Here is a 21,103-nt window from a genome sequence, read left to right as displayed (position 1 = left end):
CCCCCCCCACTGGCAAAAGTTCAGAGGGAGTTTAAAGTTTTGTAAACATTTTAACTACCCCTCTTCCCCCTTTTATGAATTTACAAAGCAAAGGAGAGAGGGAGACCAGATTTGCAACAGTTCCCAAGTCTCTCCATGCTACTGGATCCAAAAACTATATACAAGTCTGCAGCAGTCTCTGTATAGTTACTGTACATGTTTGGGGCAGGGGGAAGAGAGGAGGAAGAGGGGAAGGTGACCCCAAAAAATGAATAAACCAAACGAAATAAAATCCAAAGCCAAACTGCTCTTGAGCAACTCGAACTGTTTTCTTTAGGCAGTGATGACAGACAGACAGACACCTTTATACAACTCCACCAGAACTGTAGCATATCTCCCTTGGCAGGTTCTAACCCTCTGGGGATGGGAAGTGGGACCAGGGGGTTGAAACTAAGTGCATTTGGCAGTTTTCATTTCCTTTCTTGTGTGGTGTGTGCACGTGGGTGGGTAGAGAAGGGGAGGTGGTGGTAATCTTTCGGTGAGAGAGGAAGGTTATGATTCCATAAATACTTAAGCATCATGGATCCCAGTGAAGGTGTGTGAAGTAGCTTAAGGTGTAGAAGATAAGCAGGGCCATCATTGCACATCGCTTTGCCCTCCACAGTCTCTCTTCATGACAAAAGGGCATCTCTGCTCATTAACCTAAGCACTGCTGGAAATGACAACTAGCTAAGACTGCTGGGCTATATATCTGAAAGCCAGTGTTCACCCTCACCAAAGATTAAAGATCCACACGGTAAAGATCCTACTGTCTCTTAAACGAGACAAATTTGCAGGAAAAGAGCTCAAAATAAACTGGTCCTAACCCTCCAAATGTAGCATTTAAGGTATAAATTCAACCTGAAAGAAGAGATGCCACCCCCTTTTCTTTCCCAGAGCAGAAGTTCCCACTTTTCCAGGAAGGCTGGAGGATGCCGACGGGGAACTTCATCAGCTTCAGCATCACCACCTAATGAAGACAGACTCGAGCTTTCCCTCCGAAAATAATGTGCTGAGAAGGGCTGGCAGAGGGTGTGCAACTTCAAACCAACCCAAGCTAAACTGCGCCAGCCACCGCCCCCCTCCTGCTGTTGCCAGTTCTAAGGTTAGCTTATGAATGCAACTCCTGGCCTGGGAGAGCACCTCTTGCCCTGATGGAGCACGGAAGTCAGTATCTGTGTGGCATTTTGGTTTTGACCAACATCTGTTAACAACAAGCTCTCATCTCTCTCTCCGTGACCGCACGTGTTGGATGTGGTAAGAGCAACCAGGAGAGGGAAGCAATGGTTTGCAGAATCCCAATTGTTGTTTTTTTTTTCCAGGTATGTCAGCAGAAGAAATCACAGCACAGTGAAAGCCTGCTGCCCAGATCAACCTTGCTGTGAAGGAATCCTATCTCCCACCCTCCCAGGGCTCTGAACAAAGTCCACTCGACTCTAGGCTGCCAGTAGGAACAACACCTGTGCAGTCCTGGGCAGAAAGGGTCACTGGGGCTAGAGGAAGCAGCCTGAGATGATTGATTCTGTGATTCACTGCCAGGAGAAGGATGCATGGTGGAGAGGACTGTGTCCCAAACGGAGAACCCATGGTTAACAGATGCAGGAAAAGCCAAGTTGATTTGCACATGCTCAGTAGTCTTCCAAAGTCTCTATTTCTCCCATATTGAGCCGCTCTGATGAGGCATTCACTGAAAACCCTGCAAACCAGAAAGGACTCAGATTAACATTGATGCAATACACCTGTCACATGCAGTACCACGTGTAAGATTATAGTGAATAATACAGAGAAAATAAAGTCTCTGGAAATGCAGCAGGGCTAGAGATGTAACTACCCAAACTAGTTTTTTCCCTTGTAAATCAACAATAATAAATTGTATATTTACATAAGTATCACTCTTTAAAAACAGATCAGCAGAAGTTTCAGCTTCCATTTCAAAGATGTCCTCTGCAGAGCTGGTCTGGTACCAGGCAGAGCAGTGAGGTGGGAGCATGTTTGAGTCAGCTGGAACCTGGAGGGCCTGCCAAGACTTCTGCTTGAGGGCCCAAGAGGCAGAAATGGCATTTTGTGAAGACAGTGTGGAATCATACTCAACACTTGAGTGGCTGTGAGCAATTCTACCCCTTAAAGTCATGTACATGTACCAATGGGATCTCGTGGCAATTCCATGTACTTCTGTGCTTTTTGACAATCTTGTCTCTGAGGAGGTCCAACATGAAAAGGGACAAAGATTCACAGGGCTGCACAGACAGCTCAAGATGCACCTAAACTTCTACCCAACCTTTTAACCACCAGTGCTGAGGACACATGAGAAAAGTGTGAGAAAAGGCAAAAGCATTTTCTTCAAGGAAAACTTCCAATAAATCACATGCAATTTTCCTATTGAAACCAAGTTTTTATGGTATACCAACCCCATGTTGAGCATAAGAAAAAGACAAGTTTTCCTGTGTAAGGCTTCTAAACACAAACCTGACATCCCATGGCCTAGGGGCTGCCCTCAAGGCTTGGTCTGTGCTAGAAAACCACCCCCTTTCACAGCCATTTTCTTCCAACAGATAAAAAGTGCTCTCTGTGCAGCAGGTTTAAGAAAATTGTTTTGGCTCCCTCTTCAGGAAGCATGTTATCTTAAAGGTTTTGGAATTCTTTTGTAACAGAGTGTATCGACTTCTAAGAAGCTGGACGTGTTACTTCTCTTACAGTTGCAACTTCTTAATTGTTTTCAGTGATTCCTTCTTCACATCACATGAATAGGTTTTCAAACTATCCAAGTGAAAACCCAGCTCAGCCTCACTGCACTGGCACCCACGGGTGGCCTAAGTCAGGATGAAAAGTCAGTATGTTTCAGTACAGAAATCACGGATGTAACTGAAGACTATTCATCTTGTTGGGAAGAAAAAGAGCAGTACAGAAATCACGGATGTAACTGAAGACTGTTCATCTTGTTGGGAAGAAAAAAGTTAAAAAACAAAGGCAGGGCTCTGTCAGAGCCTTATAAGAGCAGTGACTTCCAAGTGGTGAATACCAGGCTGCTTTATACAAACAGGAGCTAAGTAGCCCCAGCACAACAAGCACTGGCCCAGTGTGGTGCTCTGACATCTTTTTCATCACACATAGCACAGATGTGGACACATTTATTCCACAAGGACATTACAGGGACACAAGGCTCACTATGTCCTCACTTCCATGATGCCCTTGCATCTTAAAGGCCAGTTGAAAGAAACCTCTTGTCATAGGGGCTGGTCAACTCCCACCCCCACAAAAACTGACAGAGACAATGAAAAGAAAAAAGCTTGTAAATGATGTCAATCTCCACTGCCTCCAACTGAAGACTTGTCCTAAGATCTCTGCTATCTTTTCTGACCAGGGTGGTTAGCTCATGTAAAAAAGCAGGAAGGAATAAAGACAAATCTCAAGAGGCTGCTCCTGACAAATCAACAGAAAACATGCTTTTCATAAAAGAATAAATTAGCATTCATTCCATACAATAGGCACAGGTCAACTCAAAAGAGGATGGGCAGTTTAACAGACATCCCTGAACTACTTAGAAGGCTTCCAGGCAATAACCAAGGTTTTGAAGAGGAACTGGATGACAAAAGTTTTCCATGAAACTGATAGAGAATTTAAAAAATCATTACATAATACTGAAACAAATTCTAATGATGTCTCAACCTTTTCCTTTTCAAATTCAGTATTCCCATTTAAGGCTAACAAGAATTCTATACTCTACAAAGGCTGTTACCAACTTCAACATTCATTTCTAAAAATGAAAGAAAAACTGACCTAACAAGCTGGGATCTGCACGAACCATTTTCTGTTTCTTCTTTTTCTTCCCACTCTGCACAGCCTCAAAATTGGATTGCTGGTTGTTGCTCTGATTGGTCTGAAAGACTGAATGTAGCGAACTGTGGTTCATTCCCCACACTGAATCCTAGAAAACAAAGCAAGTGCAGGATTATAAAGGGCAATTAAGTTTGGTTTGTTTACACTGAAAAGATTCAGAGACCGCAAAGCATCTTCTACACCACGTGTGGCAGCACTAGCCTGGGATGGCTACATCCAACATATCCACCTTGTTTTAAAGCACACTAAGACACTGATTTTTAGTTGGTCTCAGGTGTTACCTGTAGAGGAAACTTGACTCTGCAGTAAATACTTGAAATCCACTTTATTATTTGCATTTCCCATGACATGTAAAACCCTGCTCCTCCTCCTATCAATCCAGCCTCTAGACCCTGCTAGGGGTAAGATGTAGATGCAGTAAGACGTACCTGCTGCTGCTGCTGTTGCCGCTGCTGACTGGCTTTCTGTTTGGCACGGCGCTCAAGAAACTGCTTGGCAAACTCCTTGGCCTCAGGAGTATCTCCAAGATAGGCTCTGATGTAATCATGGACCTCATAGGGCGACTCCACTTCCTTCAGGAAAGAAACAAACGTGGGAACTGCAAGAAGAAGGCAGACCATGTTGATATGTGAACACGTGCATGCAACAAACACAAACCTCGGATTTTTGGTGCAAATATTTGCTAATCTGGTAGCAACTGCCAACAGCTTGTCCTTGTCCGTGCCTTGCAGTAAAGCCCTAGCATGCAATGCTTCACCTGTTCCACCATCAATGCAAGAAGAAGGGCTAACAGGATGAGAAGGACGAAGTGACAATCCTCAGGGTGTGTTACCCATCAACTTTATGGCTCAAATTTCATGCCAGGCCCAAGCAGAAGATGCTCTTCTCAGAGCTGTCATCAGTACAGTCTTTTTGGTCAAAGCACAACAGGTCACACTTAACAGCAGCTGACTGCAGGCACCCTGAGTTCAACATGTAGCTCACGTGCAAGCCCTGTTTACCATCTCTTTTTCTTTAATATACTTTGGTTGCACTGAACACTTTAACTTGGAGAAGGGCAAAGCAAAGCACAAGCCGTGAAGACACAAGGACAACAGGCTGGGACCTGTGGCACAAAATACCCCTGGAAGCAGGGAAGCCCACTGTGGATGAGTGCCCAGGCACCACACACAGCTCATCCAATGCCAACAAGTCCCTTCCAGGATCTGTCCTCTAGGAGAAGGGAAGCTGTGGCACTGCTGCTGTGGGAGGGGTGATCCTGGCTTGGGGACAGCCCTGCCTCATGGGTTGCATGGAACCCCAGCTCTGCAGCTGCTGGAGCACTGGCACCTGCACAGGTCCACACTGGGGGCAGAACACCCACAGAGCTTTGGCTACAAGGTATCCATTTGTCATCTCAGACTGGACATTCTTCCACATGTCCTCCAGCATAATTAGTAAAAAAACAACTCATTTCCCATGAAATAAATGCTTTGTTGAGGCGCATATGGTAATTTGGCATGCACTTGAAAGTGAACTGGACCCTCATCCACCTGCCTGCTAATCCACCATCTACCACCTGATTCCATGACCAGCAGAAATCGTGAGCAGAGCTCTGGATAGCACTTTCAAACTGTCCCCAATCCTCCTGATTTCCTATCATCAGCCCAGCAAATACCATGGAGAAGACAATGCAGCCAGTTCAGACCACTACTCAATGGTGCTTTTTTGCTGACTGCATTAAAAGCATTACTTTGATGTTGTTGCTGCTTTTCAGAATGATCTGGTCAGGACACAAACTGGATATTGTGTCTCACAGTGGATCATTTATATTTCTCCCCACCTCTTACCATCTAGGTTGTTGGCTGTGTTGAGTGCATGAAGCATTTGTTCACACCACTGAGTGAATCCATCCTGGGCTTTATTAACCCCCTGGAACAATTTCAACAGCTTCTCCTCTTCTTCCACCTTCTTGTTTTGTCTACTTGTAATACCTACAGATTTACTGAGGAAAAGAAAACATAATAAATTATGAATTACCAGAACTATCAACGGTACAGTATATAGTACAGTGTGAGAAGACTGTGACAAGACAGGTTTACAAGATGCAAACACTGTTTAAGAACCAACTGATTTTCCAAGCAGATGACAAAATAAATTGTGGATGGTAACCTATTAGCTATTTATGTTGTTAAAAAAAAAAAAAAAAAAAGAAAAAAGAAAAAAGATGGAAACACATGGATATGTTATAATTGCTAAGTGATCATCTCACGAGTGGTAGCTTTTCTTTGCAAAAAGCTCCTTCCCCAGTTCCTACCTGAGGCTGGCATTGCTTTTGTTTTTATTGGTCGAGTTACGAGGTCCCACTTCCTTCACTGCATCATCCCAGAAACCCATATTTGAGTTTTTGGTATCAGCATTACTCCAGATGCTACTGACTAGGTCAGATGCCCACTGGTTGCTGGGATTAGTGTTTAGGGAGCCCCACACTGAATTCCCAATGCTGGTGTGCAGGTTAGCGTGCTGTTGAAACATAACAAAGAGATCCTGGTTAATAGCACCAGACCTGGCAGAGCAGTCATGAGCAGAATGGGAACTCCCAGGTGCTGCTCCCCTGCACACCCAGGATAACACCCCACGTACCGTAGTACTTCGGACTCTATTCGGCTGCTGGTGCTGCTGTTGCTGCTGTTTCTGCATCTGTCTTGCCTCTTCCTGCTGGATTTCCAGCAGGGACTTGGTGGTGCCTGTTGGTTTGGTGACATTACCCCAGCCTGACAGTTTTTGCTGCTGCTGCTGTTGCTGCTGCTGGAGGGCCTTCATTAGCTCACGCTGCTGACGCCTTTGCTGTTGGGTGCAAGAAAAGTGCCCATCCATACTTTCAGAAGATAATTACTATGCAAAAGTCTATCTGGGAAATGGGTTTTAAGCTGACTTCACTCTCTTCTGGAGGAGTCTGGCTGACTGACTATTTTTGAGCCACTATAATTCTTCCAAAAAAGGAGACACTAAGTAACAGTGTCCCATACAAATGGTTTATTAGCCTCAGGCAGAACAAGTTTGTCAAATCCCAACTGCAGCCAGCTAAGCATTTGGGGTCTTGGAGTAGCTTCTGTCCTACCATCACCTGGATTTTTTTAACCCCCCTTAAACTGCCCTGGTCTTGAACGTACCTGCAAGCATATAATAATATAGATGTGAATTTTATATTGTTTGATGAACACATGGCACTCCTAGGATTACAAGGGTAGTTTCCCCTCCTTTCAGATGCTTACATGAAGAAGCTATAAAAACTTCCAAACAAGCACTTACTGAACCCATGTCTGAAAGACAGGATTTTACTCAGGTGATTCCATTTCTAGCAATGTTCCTCATCCTCACCATTCCTTTTAATGACTTAACTGACAATTAAGCAGTCTCAGAGTTGAGCCCACTCTAACAAGCTGCACTCAGTTGCTGGGAGCATTTACCTCTTCTCGAAGCTGCCGTTCTCGTTCTTCTTCTAACTTCTGGATTTCTGCCAGTGACAGTGTGGTCTGGGATTGACAAGCTCCTGAATTTGATTGCTGACCCCATGTTGAAGATGAAGGGAGCTGGGAGAAAAAAACAACATCCTTAGGAATTACAGGATGTTTCAGAAAATACTGCTGAAGTATAATGATAATAAAACAATCAGTAGGCACCCACAGTACAGGGGAAAAGACAGACCACCCTTCACAAAACACTAGGAACTGTAAAGTTGTGTAATTAAGTATGAAATGTTCAAGGCATAAACTGTATGGTTCATTAATTGCCCTCAAAGGATCACAGTGTCAAAGACAGTGTATCAAGAATAATTTAACTCATCCCTGCTTGAAAAACAGCAACCAGTGTTGATTTCCAAGACTTCAGGAACTCCAGGCTTTAGAAACTTTGCACTGGTCCTTACCCACCGCAGCAAAATAAACATCTGTCCTCATCTGCAAATTCCATTCCAACACACTTCTATTGACTGACTCTTATTTTGTAACTTACCTTCCTCTTGTTTCTCCCGTCACTTTCACAGTCAACTATTTAAGCTCTTCCCTCTCCAGATAGTTCACCCATCCCTGCTCTGCTCTAGTCTACCCGAATTCAGTTGTGGTTCTACGTACTGCACTGAACTGGAGGAGGAAGTTCAAGTGTAGAAACACTTTACCTTCATTTGTGCAAGTTGCTGCTGTTGCTGCTGCTGTTGCAGCCGCCGTAAAGCCTCCTGCTGCTGCTGCCTCTGCCTCATGATCTCCTTCTGGCGCTGGAGTTCCAGCTCCTTGCGCTTCCGCTCTTCTTCCTCAAGGCGCTGCCTCGCCGCCTCCTCTTCCATGCGCAGCCGACTCTCCTCAAGTCGCCGCTGAGCCTCCTCCTCTTCACGTGCCCACTTGGCAGCCTCCTCTTCCTTCGCAGGAAACAAAGGGGAGCAAAGTCTAAGTGGACTTAGAAAATCTAAGTTACTCCTCCTCTGTGTCACAGAGATTCCGACAGAACAGAGAGGCCTTTGTATCTCACCTGTGCCGTTCAGGTTGCTCATTTGTTTACATTGCTCAGGCAGAAAACCCAACAATACAGTCTATGTCCCCCAAAAATACAAGGTTCCCGTTATTCCACCAAGGACACTGGGAGATGTGACATCTCCCTGGCTCAGACCAGCTAATTTCATATCACTTTCCTTCTAGGAGCTACGCATCTTCCAGTGAACTTCTCTCTGCTGATACTACTTACAGTTGAGGACTGCTACACTTCTGATGGAATAAAAACTGACAGGAATAAAAAGGAAGAAGTTTTGACATAAAAGATGTCATCAGGTGACAAAAATGGCGATGTTTACTGTTGTTACTCAACACCTGAGCTGCAAAGGAATCATAGAATCTATGGGGTTTGAAGGGACCTTTAAAGGCCATCTAGTCCAGCCCCCCTGCACCACCCCTGACAGTCAAAGCTTGTTCCTCCTGGCAGCCTCCACAGTGAAATACAACAGGTCCCTTTTTGCCATTTTTCACCTGTTTACGAATCAGCTCCTCTCGCTGCCGTCTCTCCTCCTCTTCTCTTCTCCTCTCTTCCAATCTCCTAAGTGCTTCCTCCTGCTGTTGTCGTTCCTCTTCCTCCCGCTGCCGCCTTAGTGCAATTTCCTGCTCTCGTTGTCGCCTCAGGGCTTCCTCCTGGAGTTGGGAATAAAATGTCCATCTCTAAATGCCGTTTTATTGACAAACCACATCAGAACACAGACTACAACATGGTCTGGCCAGATAAATGGCCTCAAGAAAAGCTCCTCAATTCCAAGCTAAGCACTACTAAAACAATATATTCAACTCTACAGACCCACATGTTAACAAGTTTTTGGATGCAACGTGCATCTCATACATAAATTATTTTAATGAAAAAAACATATTAAATCACTGAAATCATTAACCTTTGGTTTTAAAAAGAATGATGCTGAGAACAGAAACAAAGGGTGAGACACCTCTTTCCAATATATATAGTTTAGTGTGTGGGTATCACTAATTCCTTTTATTAGGGTGTCAGCTCTAAGTTGGAAGCTTTTCCTACTTAAAGGAGTTTCTAAACACTGACTTCTCAAGTGCACCACAAAACTCGGACCGCATCTCCAGACACCAGAATCAAGCTGAGGAAGCCCAGTACACTTAAGGACCCTGTAACTTCTGGAAGTCTCAGAGATGTGGAACTCAACAAAAGGGCTTTGACTGGGCTATTCTGACCCTATTTAAAAAGTATGGACAGCTAGAGGTCTCTTGAATGGCTTTGATTTTGGGCATTAAATTTTGATTTTCCCTAAATTATTTAAGTAGCTCTCAATAAATTACATTTGCTTTCCAAGTAGCAAAATTATTTACTTAATTAAAAAATGAAACACCAGCATCCTTTCCTACTGCTCTGAAGATCAACAGACATTTTTCCACTCAGGTACCTGCTTTTTGGAGGAACAGGGCCCAGACAGCGTGCAGCTGCCTTCCTAGACATTGTTAAAGGGCAGCACATCTATGTGGCTTCTCCTCCAGTTCTGACTTGTCCCTGTATCAAGTTTTGCTGCCTTTTCTGATCTCTTAAGTCCAGCAACTGTGTTAAGGGCACCCTGCTTTTCATTCCTTTCCTCTTCTCTCTGCATTCTGACTTGAGCTACCAGTTTAACCTGAAGATCCTACTTTTTGGACAAGAATTTAAGCTTTCATAAATACATTTTCCCTTTGAATAATCAGCACTCTTACAAGTTTTTTATGAGCAATACATTGCTCTCAGGATGAGGGAAGACTAGTTGTGCAGCATGGATATAAATTTTGGACTCTGGTAAATCAACAAAGTTAATTCTGCAATCTATAAACCTCTCCCTAAATCTCATACCAGACTTTCATACACACAGCATGGATAAACTGCAACACAGGTCCCTGAAAGAGTTCTGACAGGGGCTTACTTCAGGTGTAGACAATGTAACTGTCCACTAGACAGAACATTTATTTATAAGCAACCTTCTGGCACTGCAGAGCTGCTGGCTGCAAGCCAAAAACTAATTCTTATTCCTGTATATCGCTTAAGTGGTTTAGTGCTAAATGTAAGTGTTTTAAGTTTTATTTCTACTAGCTAGAGATAAAACAGCAGACTGTGAATCATTTGCTCATTAATCAAATTCTTGATTTGTCATATTCACAAAAGCTTCAAGCATGACACAAAACACCTGGAGGATTTTTGTAACTTGGGCCTGTAACTGAATTTATTGGACACACATGCTCAAGTCACAATAACCAAGTGTCCCCAATACAAGTGCTGTTCCTGCTTTCTCCTTTTGCTGACAAGTCTACTGAAGACTAGAGGTGTGCCAGTGTGCTTTGTGTGACTGGAGACCACACAGCAGGGCCCTCAGCTCAGGGTGCCTTGCCACCAGCCTGGCGGGGGACACAACACACAGCACCTGAGAGACAGGAGCCAAGACCAGGTCCTCCTTTACAACAGCAGCTCATTGATGTATCTGCCTTACTTTCCTTTTGGGAAGTGAGGCTGGAAGGCTAGAATTGCCACCAATTAAGCTGCATGGATCTCTCTGTCGCTTAGCAATGCCAGGACAGACACTGCTGAGTGAGGCAATCAAAAAACCAGACTCCTCTCCCCTGGAGAGCTGAAGATGAACAGTGTGGAAGCAACACGGCAAAAAAATCAGCAAGATTATGAAAAGCCAAGAAACACAAGGCTGGTGTAATTCTTTTTTCCTGCTCTTCACAGCTGTATAGGAAGGGTTGTCTTAATTTACTTTTGTATCTTATTATCCAATGTTTTGTTTGAGCATGTGACCAAAACCATTCAAAGTTCTCCAGTTTTTGGCCACTGACTTTGTATGGGAAACTGACTTATTCCTTTGGCTCTTGCTGCTCCCACACTCACAGCTTCCCGCTCCAAGAAAATCCCAATATTCTTTTAGCATTTTTTCTAATAATTGTTTTCAAGCACACACATCTTGCTGCACAGGCAACTTATTTCAGGTCCTTTAAAGTATCTCAAATATCACAGAAAATCCTTAAGTAGCCTCATTTCAGGAGGCTCAGGATTCTCAAGTAAGATATTATAAAAAAAATTTCATTAGTAACAAACCAGGACAACCTGCAATTCTGCTCAAAAATCTTTAGTTTTGTGGATCTCATCTTTGAACCAGGTACTTTAAAGGGATCACTAAAGATGTAATTCAGAGAAAACAATTATTAGCTACTTATGAAACCTTAAATTTTGTTCCTGAAAGAGATCAATCATTACAAAACAGAAGGTATGAGACCAGAAACAAAAAAGAAACACAAGAGCTACACAAGCTGGGCATTACTGTTTGCAATTCTACAGTGCAAGAAATTGATGAAAACTATGAACAGAACTGGATTCAACATTTGGTATGACATTTCATCCTACAGAATTGAATTTCTATTAGTTACTTTTTAAATTTAGAATTCACCATCAACAGCATATTTACTAACCTTATATACTAGTCTTTTATGCAGTATTACATCAAAAGCCTTCCTGAAGTCCAGGCAGATTAAGTCTACTGCTTCACCCCTCTCAGCTCTCACTGTCATCTCCTCAAAAGAAGTTAATCAAATTTGTTAAGCATCATCTCCTCTGTATAAATCCATGCTAATAAATCAGTTCATCCCTGATTCTACAATGCCTTCCAGTACAGAAGTCAGATTCAAATATTAGACCAGTTTTTTTTCAAATACAGAATACAATATTATTTTCTCTTTCCAGAGAAGTGCTTAAAACTATATTTCCAATTCTTTACATCAGTCTTCTTAGACTGATTTTTTGATATATCTCTACCAAATATAAAACTAGACCAGTTTTTTTTCAAATACAGAATACAATATTATTTTCTCTTTCCAGAGAAGTGCTTAAAACTCTTTGTTACCTTTTCAAGACATTACTGCTCAGAATCAAGCATTTTGGCAATTATTCCATTAATAATGAACTAAGACACTTGCTGTTACTGCTTTTCAATCCCATTCTGCTTCCTCCTTGTAAATAATTATTTCCCATGACATCTCAGAAAAGGAGTCAGATTGTTTACTGTATAAATCCAAAGTGGACAGAAAACTTTGGAATTTCATGGACATTTCTAAGTGGTAACACACAGTAGCAAAACCATTAATCTGAACAGAAACCACCCAGGTCTTTTATCTGAAGCCACCATGGATGAAACACATTGAGTTACCAGGTGATCTGCTGAAAAATTAATTATTAAAACAGGTCTAAAGCAACTTAACTCAAAAGTTAAACTCTGGAGTACATGATTGCTTTAGTGCTACAGTAAAGCTTGAACCATCAAAGGATGCTTTTTCACTGTGTAGCAAAAAGACTGGCTGCTCACAAAGCAGATATGTGAAAGCAAGGAGCTTTTTATTTACTGACTTGATTCTTCATGATCCCATGAAAGGCCCCTACAACCCCCACTGCAGCCTAACATAGATCTGCAGGGACAAAACCCAAACTCTGAGCGAATGCAGCTCCACGACTAACCCACAACTGAAACTGAAGATTGTAGAGGCTTCCTCAGGAGTGTCTGATCCTGAAACCAGGAAATGCACTTGACAGCTGCCTAAGCACAGAAAATACTATAAAGGACAGAACTATAACTTTTGCCTGTTATTCATGTGCTACTTTACAGGACACTTACTAACCCCTTACTCACTAAGCTCAACAATGTGCTTGCCTGTATCCTTCACAAGCACAGTGAAAACTCACTTTGTCTTTTTTTCCTACAACACCTAAGGAACAATTACTCTTTCTTCCATACAGAATTCAGAAGTAAATGCTGAAAACATCAAGCCAATAATGTCTTCATTTCATGTTCCTGTCAGATTAAGAACATACTACAACCTTTACAGTCTCCTACTGCAACACAGATCACATCACTTATTATAACAAATCTGCTTGTCCAAACTACATCCTTTCCTTTCTCAAATATCAGCTCCAGAAAACAAAGCTGACAGACTGCCATAGCTCTAATAATTTACACACACAAAAAAATAATTTACTAGGTTAAAAAAACCAGGGGAAAATAAGCTAAATGTCAACCACTTCTTTCCTCTATGGCCCTCTACATTTCATTCCTTTGAAACAGCTCAAGCTCCAGTCTATTCCAGAACCACCTTTATCAAAGCACTAGACCGAATAAATTATTAATAAAGATTAAAAATATAACTGGGCAACTAACTAGAAGTCTAACAGACATTAAGAAGTTGGGAGGGAATATTCTAGATGGAATAAAGCCTCTCAACTCACCAACAGGAACCTATCTTGAAGTGAACCATCAAACTCCATTTATCAGACTGCAATTTGGGCCCTTAAACTTCAAATCAAGGACAGAATAATAATTTTTATATACTCACATGAAAAATTAGAACTGCCTTCAGACACACCTACCAAAGATTATTTGGACCCCACAGGATTCTTAGAGTGAGTTTTATGAAGTATTAAATTTTATTAGAGATTAACTACATTGAGGAAACTCACTTGCTTCCTGCGGGCCAGTTCTTCTTCTTCCCGTCGTTTCCTCTCATCTTCCTGCTGCCTCCTAAGTAGCTCTTCTTGTTGCCTCCGAAGCTCCTCCTGCCTTTTCCTCTCCTCTTCCTCTCGTTTGGCCCTCATTTCCACTTCTCTCCTCTCTTGCTCTAGCTACAATTCACATAAAACTATACTCAGATGCAGATCACGTATTCCTACACCATGTCTTAGGGCAACTCTGCTGAGGGCACAGTAACAACATAACAGATGAAGCCTCTGACAGATGCTCTCCCTTAATTGCAATTTTACCTATCAGCTGCCTGCCTCCTGGGGTCAGATTCCTGAAATAGTCTAGAAAGATTTCTGACAGCTTCTGTTCTCTAACGAACACCAGTTCTCTCGTCAGTCTTTCTACATCAGCTCCTCAAAATAACCTGACTTAAGAAGCTAGCAGCGAGTTGCTTTGCAGTCATCATAAAATAATCAGTTCCAGGAAATGTATGGAACCACACAGGTTCAAAAGTCATTCTATACCAAGTGTGAAACAACCCCAACCAACAGGACTCTTAGGATTCCCCAAAGCCGTTCTGGTGACAAGATGTGAGGATTAGGAGAATGACTACCTGCTCCTAGCTCCTACTCAGGGGGTGGCAGGACAGCTCACGATGATCTCATTTTAAAACAGAGGTGGCTAGTGAAAAGTTTTTAATCACAAGTGTAAAAAACCATAACCACTACTTTAAAGGTCAGTAGTACCTCCACAGCAATGGCTTCCAAGCAGCAGTCCACCAAGATCTCATAACTGGTTTCTATAACCCATATTCTCTTTAAGTGTGTTTTCCATGAAAATATAATCAAAATGGTACAGGGTGGCCTGAAGATTGACGAGCTAATAGTCTTCCATTGGCCCAAGAAACACAGTTCCCTGCAGAACAGCAATCCCAACTTGTTACAGTACAAAACAGTTTCTGACCTTTGCAGCTTTGGCCTTCTCGAGCTGCTGAAGTTGTTCTAGAGCTGGTCCCTGAGATGCAGTATCAATGGGGAGATCCCAGACACTGCTTCCTTCCCAAACTAGATAGTGAAGAAAACAAACATTGACAAGCAAAGATAAGCACATCGAAAAAAAACAAGTGAAAAGGGAAAATGCAGTTACTGCATTTTATGAACTGAAATTAGTCTTTGTCAGTAAAGGACCACCTTATCTTCCTGTTGAATGAGACATGACCAATACTGAAGCAAGGCTGGATTTCATACACAATTCTACACAAGGATCAGCTGTTCAGACTCCTCCCACCAGTGCAGAACACTTTTATAATAGTCAACCCATTTTGATCAAGACTTCCCACAACCAGAGGAAAAATCCCATATTCTTCACAGCTCTCAAAAGGAATTTAAACTGCAAGGCAAAGCAGCCAAACCAGTTAAAGATATTGACACAAAAATAATTTCCTTAGTGTCAAAAAGGGATTGATCACCTCCAAGATGTTGGCTCTTAATTCATAAACTTTTCTGAACAGTTCTGACATGTGCTAAGCATCATCTTACCTGTAGGTTGTGAAGCTGGCTGAAGTTCCCATATTGAGCCAGTGTCCGGCACTGACACAGACCTGGTAACAGGTGGCATCATGTTCTGTTCAGATATTCTGCAATACCAACAGGAACAGTCAACATGCCACTTCCAGGGAGAGGAGTGCTCTGAACACGTGTGAGATTCAGTAACTTGTAACATACTCCTTTCCTTCCACACCTCTATTTGAAACAAAAATAGGACGCGGACAATGCCACTTGCTTGCAGAGTTCTTGCTCATCTCCTCCCTGCTGCCAAGTCAAGGGCTAAGCCAGTACAGCTGCAGTTTTGAATTTGCTTCTTACAGCCTCATTAGAGGAACAACCATCTAGCACTGCAGAACTTAACTAGCAAAGCCATTCTGCTACCAGCACAAAAGATCTGGCCCAAGTATGATTTCGACTACGAGATCTTCCTCTTTGTTTTCATGAATATTCTCTGACGTAAAGGCTAAATATATAAGAAGTATTCAACGACCTGCAACTGTTTCATATTCAGACAATCTTTAAAATAGGTAATGCTCCATTACAAGCAAACTTGAACAGGGTAGACCACTGACAAGATTCTAATTATCATTACATACAAATCAGAGTATAGGAAGATCTGTAACTTTTAACTCACCTCATCTTCAGGGCCTGGAACTGTTGCAAGAGAATAGCAAGCTGCTGCTGTTGCTGGGATGAAAGGGCTGCCTTTTGCTGCTGAGCCAGCACCTGTGCATATTGTTGTCTTCAAAAGAGAAGCAGAGAATCACTGGTATTTGTTCACTTGCTTATTTATATAATGCCCCAGTTGCAGAAGCTGTGCATAGATTCGTTCTCCGGGACTAAGCCCACTGACCTAGATGATGTACAGGCTGAATATGAGAGGAAACCAGGGTGGGGCCTTGGAAAGGATCAAAATACAGGAATGCAAACAGTGCCACATAAGGATAACCAAATTTCTCTTCACCCTTAACACTATGTCAACTGATTAGTGCTGTCCAGTGATTCTCTTCCAAGCTGTGAAACACTACTTCTCTTTTTCTATCCATTACATACAGATTGTGCAAATTTGTCAGGCTTTGATGACTGCCTATCTACTGAAACCAAATCTTTTCCCCAGTACGTCAAGGCATCCCCCAGTACAGGGAAGGCTCTTGCCTCATCAAGTCATAAGCTGACAATCAGTATTCCAAAATCAGAATCATGGCACATGCTTTCAGGACCCCTTGAACAAGCGGTCTTATCTGGCTGCTCTCTCTTCTCCAAGCTCCTACAAAACAAGTTGTTAGGAACTGGCCAACGCTGAACACCTGAGAGCTCTGGGAAAAATGGGTTACAAACTGCTTTCTCCAGCAGCTACCTTCCACTGATCTGCAAAAAGCTCAGCAAGCAGACCAAAAGTGAGTTCTGTCTTCTCCATCTCCAGTTCAAACAACATGTAGCCTTCCCTGACTCCAAAACATCCAAAACTGCATGACAAAGATAGCTGGGATTCAGCTTGACCGTAACAGCTGCCTGTCTAGCAGGTCGCACCCAAGCAGCTATGCATGACACAAAAAAAGGCTTTAAAATCATGCCTGAGGTAGCCCTCATTCTGTGGCTTATCCAGCCTCTAGTGTCTGTGGAAGCAGGCTATTGCTGCTGGAGGCGAAGCACTCCCAGCCCCACTGCCCAAGGAAACAATGACAAGAAGATGAACCCAGATGATTAAATATGCAGAGCAGAAGAGCCATGGGAAGATCTCTGGGACTGGCAGCCTTACTGTATTAAGAGATGCTGATACTGGAGGTGCTGCATTTGGATCAGGGCCAACTCTTGCTGTCTAGTCAGCCGCTCTTGGTCCAGCTCGCCCTGTGTTTCAGAATAAAACATTCCATTTTAATAACTTCTATAACAGTAGTGTGTTACAAACGCAAACAAAGTACAAGTTGCATTCTGAACTGGAAAGACAGCAGACAGAACAATATCTAGACATAGATCAATGTTTACAAACAAAGCCTGTGCTGTGGTGACTGTGAAATACACAGCACTTGTACCTGGCACAGGACCAAGCCCTCCAGCCACAGCCCTGGCAAAACAAACATTTACAGTAAGTGTCTTTTATCCTCTTCAGAAAGGTAATTTAACAGAGGGTTTCATTTTGGTGCTTGAAATATCTGCAATTCCAAGGCAGAGCAGTTGAAATGTAAATGGTTGCATTTACATTTGTTACAGGCCTATACTGTAGCTGTCCCATAATTACCAGATGTGGAAGCGGTGTTGGACCCGGAGAGAAGGGAACCCTGCCCCACATTTTCATGATGTCTCCAAGGGGCTGGAAAGTCTCATCACAGGCTCTCTTAACCAATAGTGACATTGTGAAGTATCCAGCCTGGAACCATTCTGCCATCTCCTGATTACTGAAAGGACCTGAAATAACACCAATACCAAGGGGGAAGGGGAAGTAAGGCCAAGCTGAACATGCTGGAGACAAAGAGCACGGTGCTTGCTAGAATAATGTGGTCCCCAGCATCAGGTGTTCCTGTCCATCTCATCTACCTGGCTGGGTAGACACCATGCTCAAGGCTGGTGTCACTGCACGTATTTAGATCTTTATAGTGGCTACAGCATCCCCCAGGTGTCTACTGAGAAGTGCAGGACTGCTTCTACCATGCATGGGAGGGAGAGAAAGCCAAGCAACCACCTCTGTGTGGAGCTTGCTCCAGCTGACACACATCCTGCCTGCCAGCAAAGCTCCCTGCCTTGAGCTCAGCACCAGGTTGACCACAGTTGCCATTTCCAGTTTGGCACTCAGCAGTATCTGCCAGCAGCATCAGTGCTACTTTCCCCACATCCACTGTACAGATAACATAACAATCCTGGCCTGGTTCATCTCTTGCCTTCGCACCAGAGGCATTTATATGCTTTAGAGAAGTTTTGCTTCTGGAACTTAGACAGATCCACCTCTGAGCAGAAGATGACATTTTTTAAGATAACGGAAAAATCAGTTTCTCTTTCCGTTCTCCAAAAGCTACACTCCTCTTACTCTTTCTCCTGAGAAAGATCTCAGCCACTCCCTTTAAAAGACTCCTATACTAATGTTATATATCCAAATGAACACAAAGAACTAAAAACAGGTTATTGAACAGAGTAAGAACCACATGAATACAAGTTTTTAAAAAAATCTGCTGAAAAGCAAGAAAGTTCAGTGATTCTCACCTTCTCTAGAAGCAGTATCTTTAGAAGGTAATTCCTCCCAGAGAATATGAAACCACAAGTGGTATCGCAAGAAAAAATTCTGTGGGAGTGTTACTTCTGGAGGTCACACTAAGGGAAGTATTTACTCCAACGAAAAACTGTTCGACCTTTCCCTTCTCCAAAAGCAACACTTCTCTTACTCTTTCTCCTGAGAAAGATCTCAGCCACTCCCTTTAAAAGACTCCTATACTAATGTTATATATCCAAATGAACACAAAGAACTAAAAACAGGTTATTGAACAGAGTAAGAACCACATGAACACAAGTTTTTAAAAAAATCTGCTGAAAAGCAAGAAAGTTCAGTGATTCTCACCTTCTCTAGAAGCAGTATCTTTAGAAGGTAATTCCTCCCAGAGAATATGAAACCACAAGTGGTATCGCAAGAAAAAATTCTGTGGGAGTGTTACTTCTGGAGGTCACACTAAGGGAAGTATTTACTCCAACGAAAAACTGTTCGACCATCACTGAGCAATGACCATCCAGCAACAACTAACATACAGCTTGAAGTGCACTGAGTAACAATGTTTTACTGTTAATATCCTTTAAACCTAAAGGGGTGAGAAGAAAACCCTGAAGACGTGTCACACCTGCAGAGAAGAGACTGGTGCAGATCCCACAAGTAACACTCCTACAAACCCTATTCACAGTTGAGGAAGGCAGTCACACTAAACAGTGTTAGCAACTACTACTTAGTGAAGCACAGCAAGTAAGGAAGTCACTGCTTAACTACATTTTGGGAGGCAGCTGAAGAGCTCCTAAAACACAGCCCCAAGACCTCCAAAAGAAAAGTACCTTCTGAAAGCTAAGGTGCAAGTATCCACACAAAATACCTGTTCCAATTTCCACTGCAAAAGAACTGAGATTTCTGAAAAAACCCTGCAAGGATGAACCAGCTGGTATTGTATGAACTACAAAAGCACTGGCTGCAAGTACAATTCAAACTAGGATTATGCATGTGTGCTGGCTTGTGAATACTTCTTTTTTCTTTACTCCAGATTCTGAAAAAGTTACCCTTCCCTGAATACTCAGTGTCTTCAGGCTAAAAATACTCAGGATTCTGCAACAAGCTACTGAGTGGCCACATTCTTCTTTTGTTTCCACTATTATCTGAAAATCTGAGCAACTCTTGGCATGAAAACCAGGTTTTAGTCTAATCTCCATCTACAGAAACATGAGGTGATAGCAAACCTTAGCTACAATAAAGTGTAATTCTGGACATTAGAGATGCTGAGCTGATGGGGGCAGTGTAGGTAGAAGATCTATTTTCAAAATCCAGTTCTAGAGTTGTAAATTCCCTGTGCTGCTCCTGTAAAAATAACCATCAGTATCTGTTGGCAGTAATTTTGTGAAGAACTCTAACAGTTCTGTGAAACAAAAGAGGAAGTGTAAAGGGCACAGACCTACCCTGAATTTCTCCTTGTGGATCTTTGTAGTACCACTTCTGCATGGCTTCATGGAACAATGGCATGGAGGAACCCTTTGCTCTGTGTTCTTGAATTTTTGCTGCTAGTCTCTCATCATCAAGGGCACTGTCCTGCAGGTATGCCACCATTTTTTCTGCTTGCTGCAAGAGACATCCAAACCAGAAAGTGATAGATTGAAGAGCTGGTTGAGGGCTTACAGATTTGGAAACAAGTGCACCAAATACAACCACCTTGAAGCACTCAGTGCTCAAGAGTGTAGCAGGAATTACAGGCACTGGTGTACCTGCACCACAGACCCCGAGCTCACTCTAGCACCTCATCAGAATCAGCAACAGGAATGGGAGCACTAGCACGAAAAATGCTCTACATGCCAGCTGTCAGCAAACTCAGTGTGCTTTTTTTAAACACACCGGGCACACTTTTATGGTCTCTCAAGGCCAACAGCAAGGCCACTTGACAGCAGTCATAAGCACTAGGATCTGTAGCTCTTTAACACTGGGTATCTCAGAAAAACAGTACATAGGCATGAATTCTTCCCCAAAAAAAGAACAGAGGGAAGAAAAGTAGCTTTCAGTACATTCACAGAATCAGACAACTGTCAAGGTTGGAAGGGACTTGTAGAGATCATCCAGTCCAACTCTCCCACTAAAGCAGGATCCCCTGGAGCACATTACCCAAGACTGTATCCAGGGGAGTTTGAACATCTCCAAGGAAGGACACTCCACACTCTCCCTGGGCAACCTGTCCTAGGGCTCTGTCACCCTCATACTAAAGAAGTTTTTCCTCATATTTCAATGGCACTTCCCATGTTCCAACTTGTGTCCGTTGCCCCTCGTCCTGCCCCTGGGATCTATTGAGCAGAGTCTGGCTCCATCCTCCTGCACCCACCCTGAGATACCTACAGGCATTAATAAGGTCTCCCCTCAGCCTTCTCTTCTCCAGGTCAGAGTCCCAGCTCTCTCAGCCTCTCCTCATAAGAGAGATGTTCCAGTCCTCCAGTCTTCTTTGTTGTCCTCCCCTGGACTCTCTCCAGCAGTTCCCTGTCT

The 21,103-nt window shown here is 42.9% G+C and overlaps 1 protein-coding gene across 1 annotated transcript in view; it reads right to left on the bottom strand.

Moving 5' to 3' along the window:
- Nucleotides 1-6: 6 nt before the first annotated feature.
- Nucleotides 7-21,103, bottom strand: part of GIGYF2 (GRB10 interacting GYF protein 2) — a 65,912-nt gene continuing 44,815 nt past the window's right edge. The window contains exons 12-27 of the mRNA XM_009993507.1: nt 20,038-20,197; nt 17,639-17,805; nt 17,159-17,247; nt 16,034-16,141; nt 15,391-15,488; nt 14,816-14,916; nt 13,852-14,013; nt 8,850-9,008; nt 8,012-8,248; nt 7,305-7,427; nt 6,478-6,681; nt 6,152-6,357; nt 5,685-5,839; nt 4,284-4,453; nt 3,796-3,943; nt 7-1,714 (exon numbers count right to left, since the gene is read on the bottom strand). Coding sequence (XP_009991809.1) covers nt 1,647-1,714; nt 3,796-3,943; nt 4,284-4,453; nt 5,685-5,839; nt 6,152-6,357; nt 6,478-6,681; nt 7,305-7,427; nt 8,012-8,248; nt 8,850-9,008; nt 13,852-14,013; nt 14,816-14,916; nt 15,391-15,488; nt 16,034-16,141; nt 17,159-17,247; nt 17,639-17,805; nt 20,038-20,197 — 2,355 coding nt within the window. The 3' untranslated portion in view covers nt 7-1,646. The remainder of the gene's footprint in view (nt 1,715-3,795; nt 3,944-4,283; nt 4,454-5,684; nt 5,840-6,151; nt 6,358-6,477; nt 6,682-7,304; nt 7,428-8,011; nt 8,249-8,849; nt 9,009-13,851; nt 14,014-14,815; nt 14,917-15,390; nt 15,489-16,033; nt 16,142-17,158; nt 17,248-17,638; nt 17,806-20,037; nt 20,198-21,103) is intronic.

The sequence above is a fragment of the Chaetura pelagica genome, unplaced genomic scaffold (genome assembly GCF_000747805.2).
Source record: "Chaetura pelagica isolate M959 unplaced genomic scaffold, ChaPel_1.0 scaffold192, whole genome shotgun sequence".
NCBI lineage: Eukaryota > Metazoa > Chordata > Aves > Apodiformes > Apodidae > Chaetura > Chaetura pelagica.
Note: the sequence above shows the minus strand (reverse complement) of the source record. Positions and strands in the feature narration are given on the sequence as shown.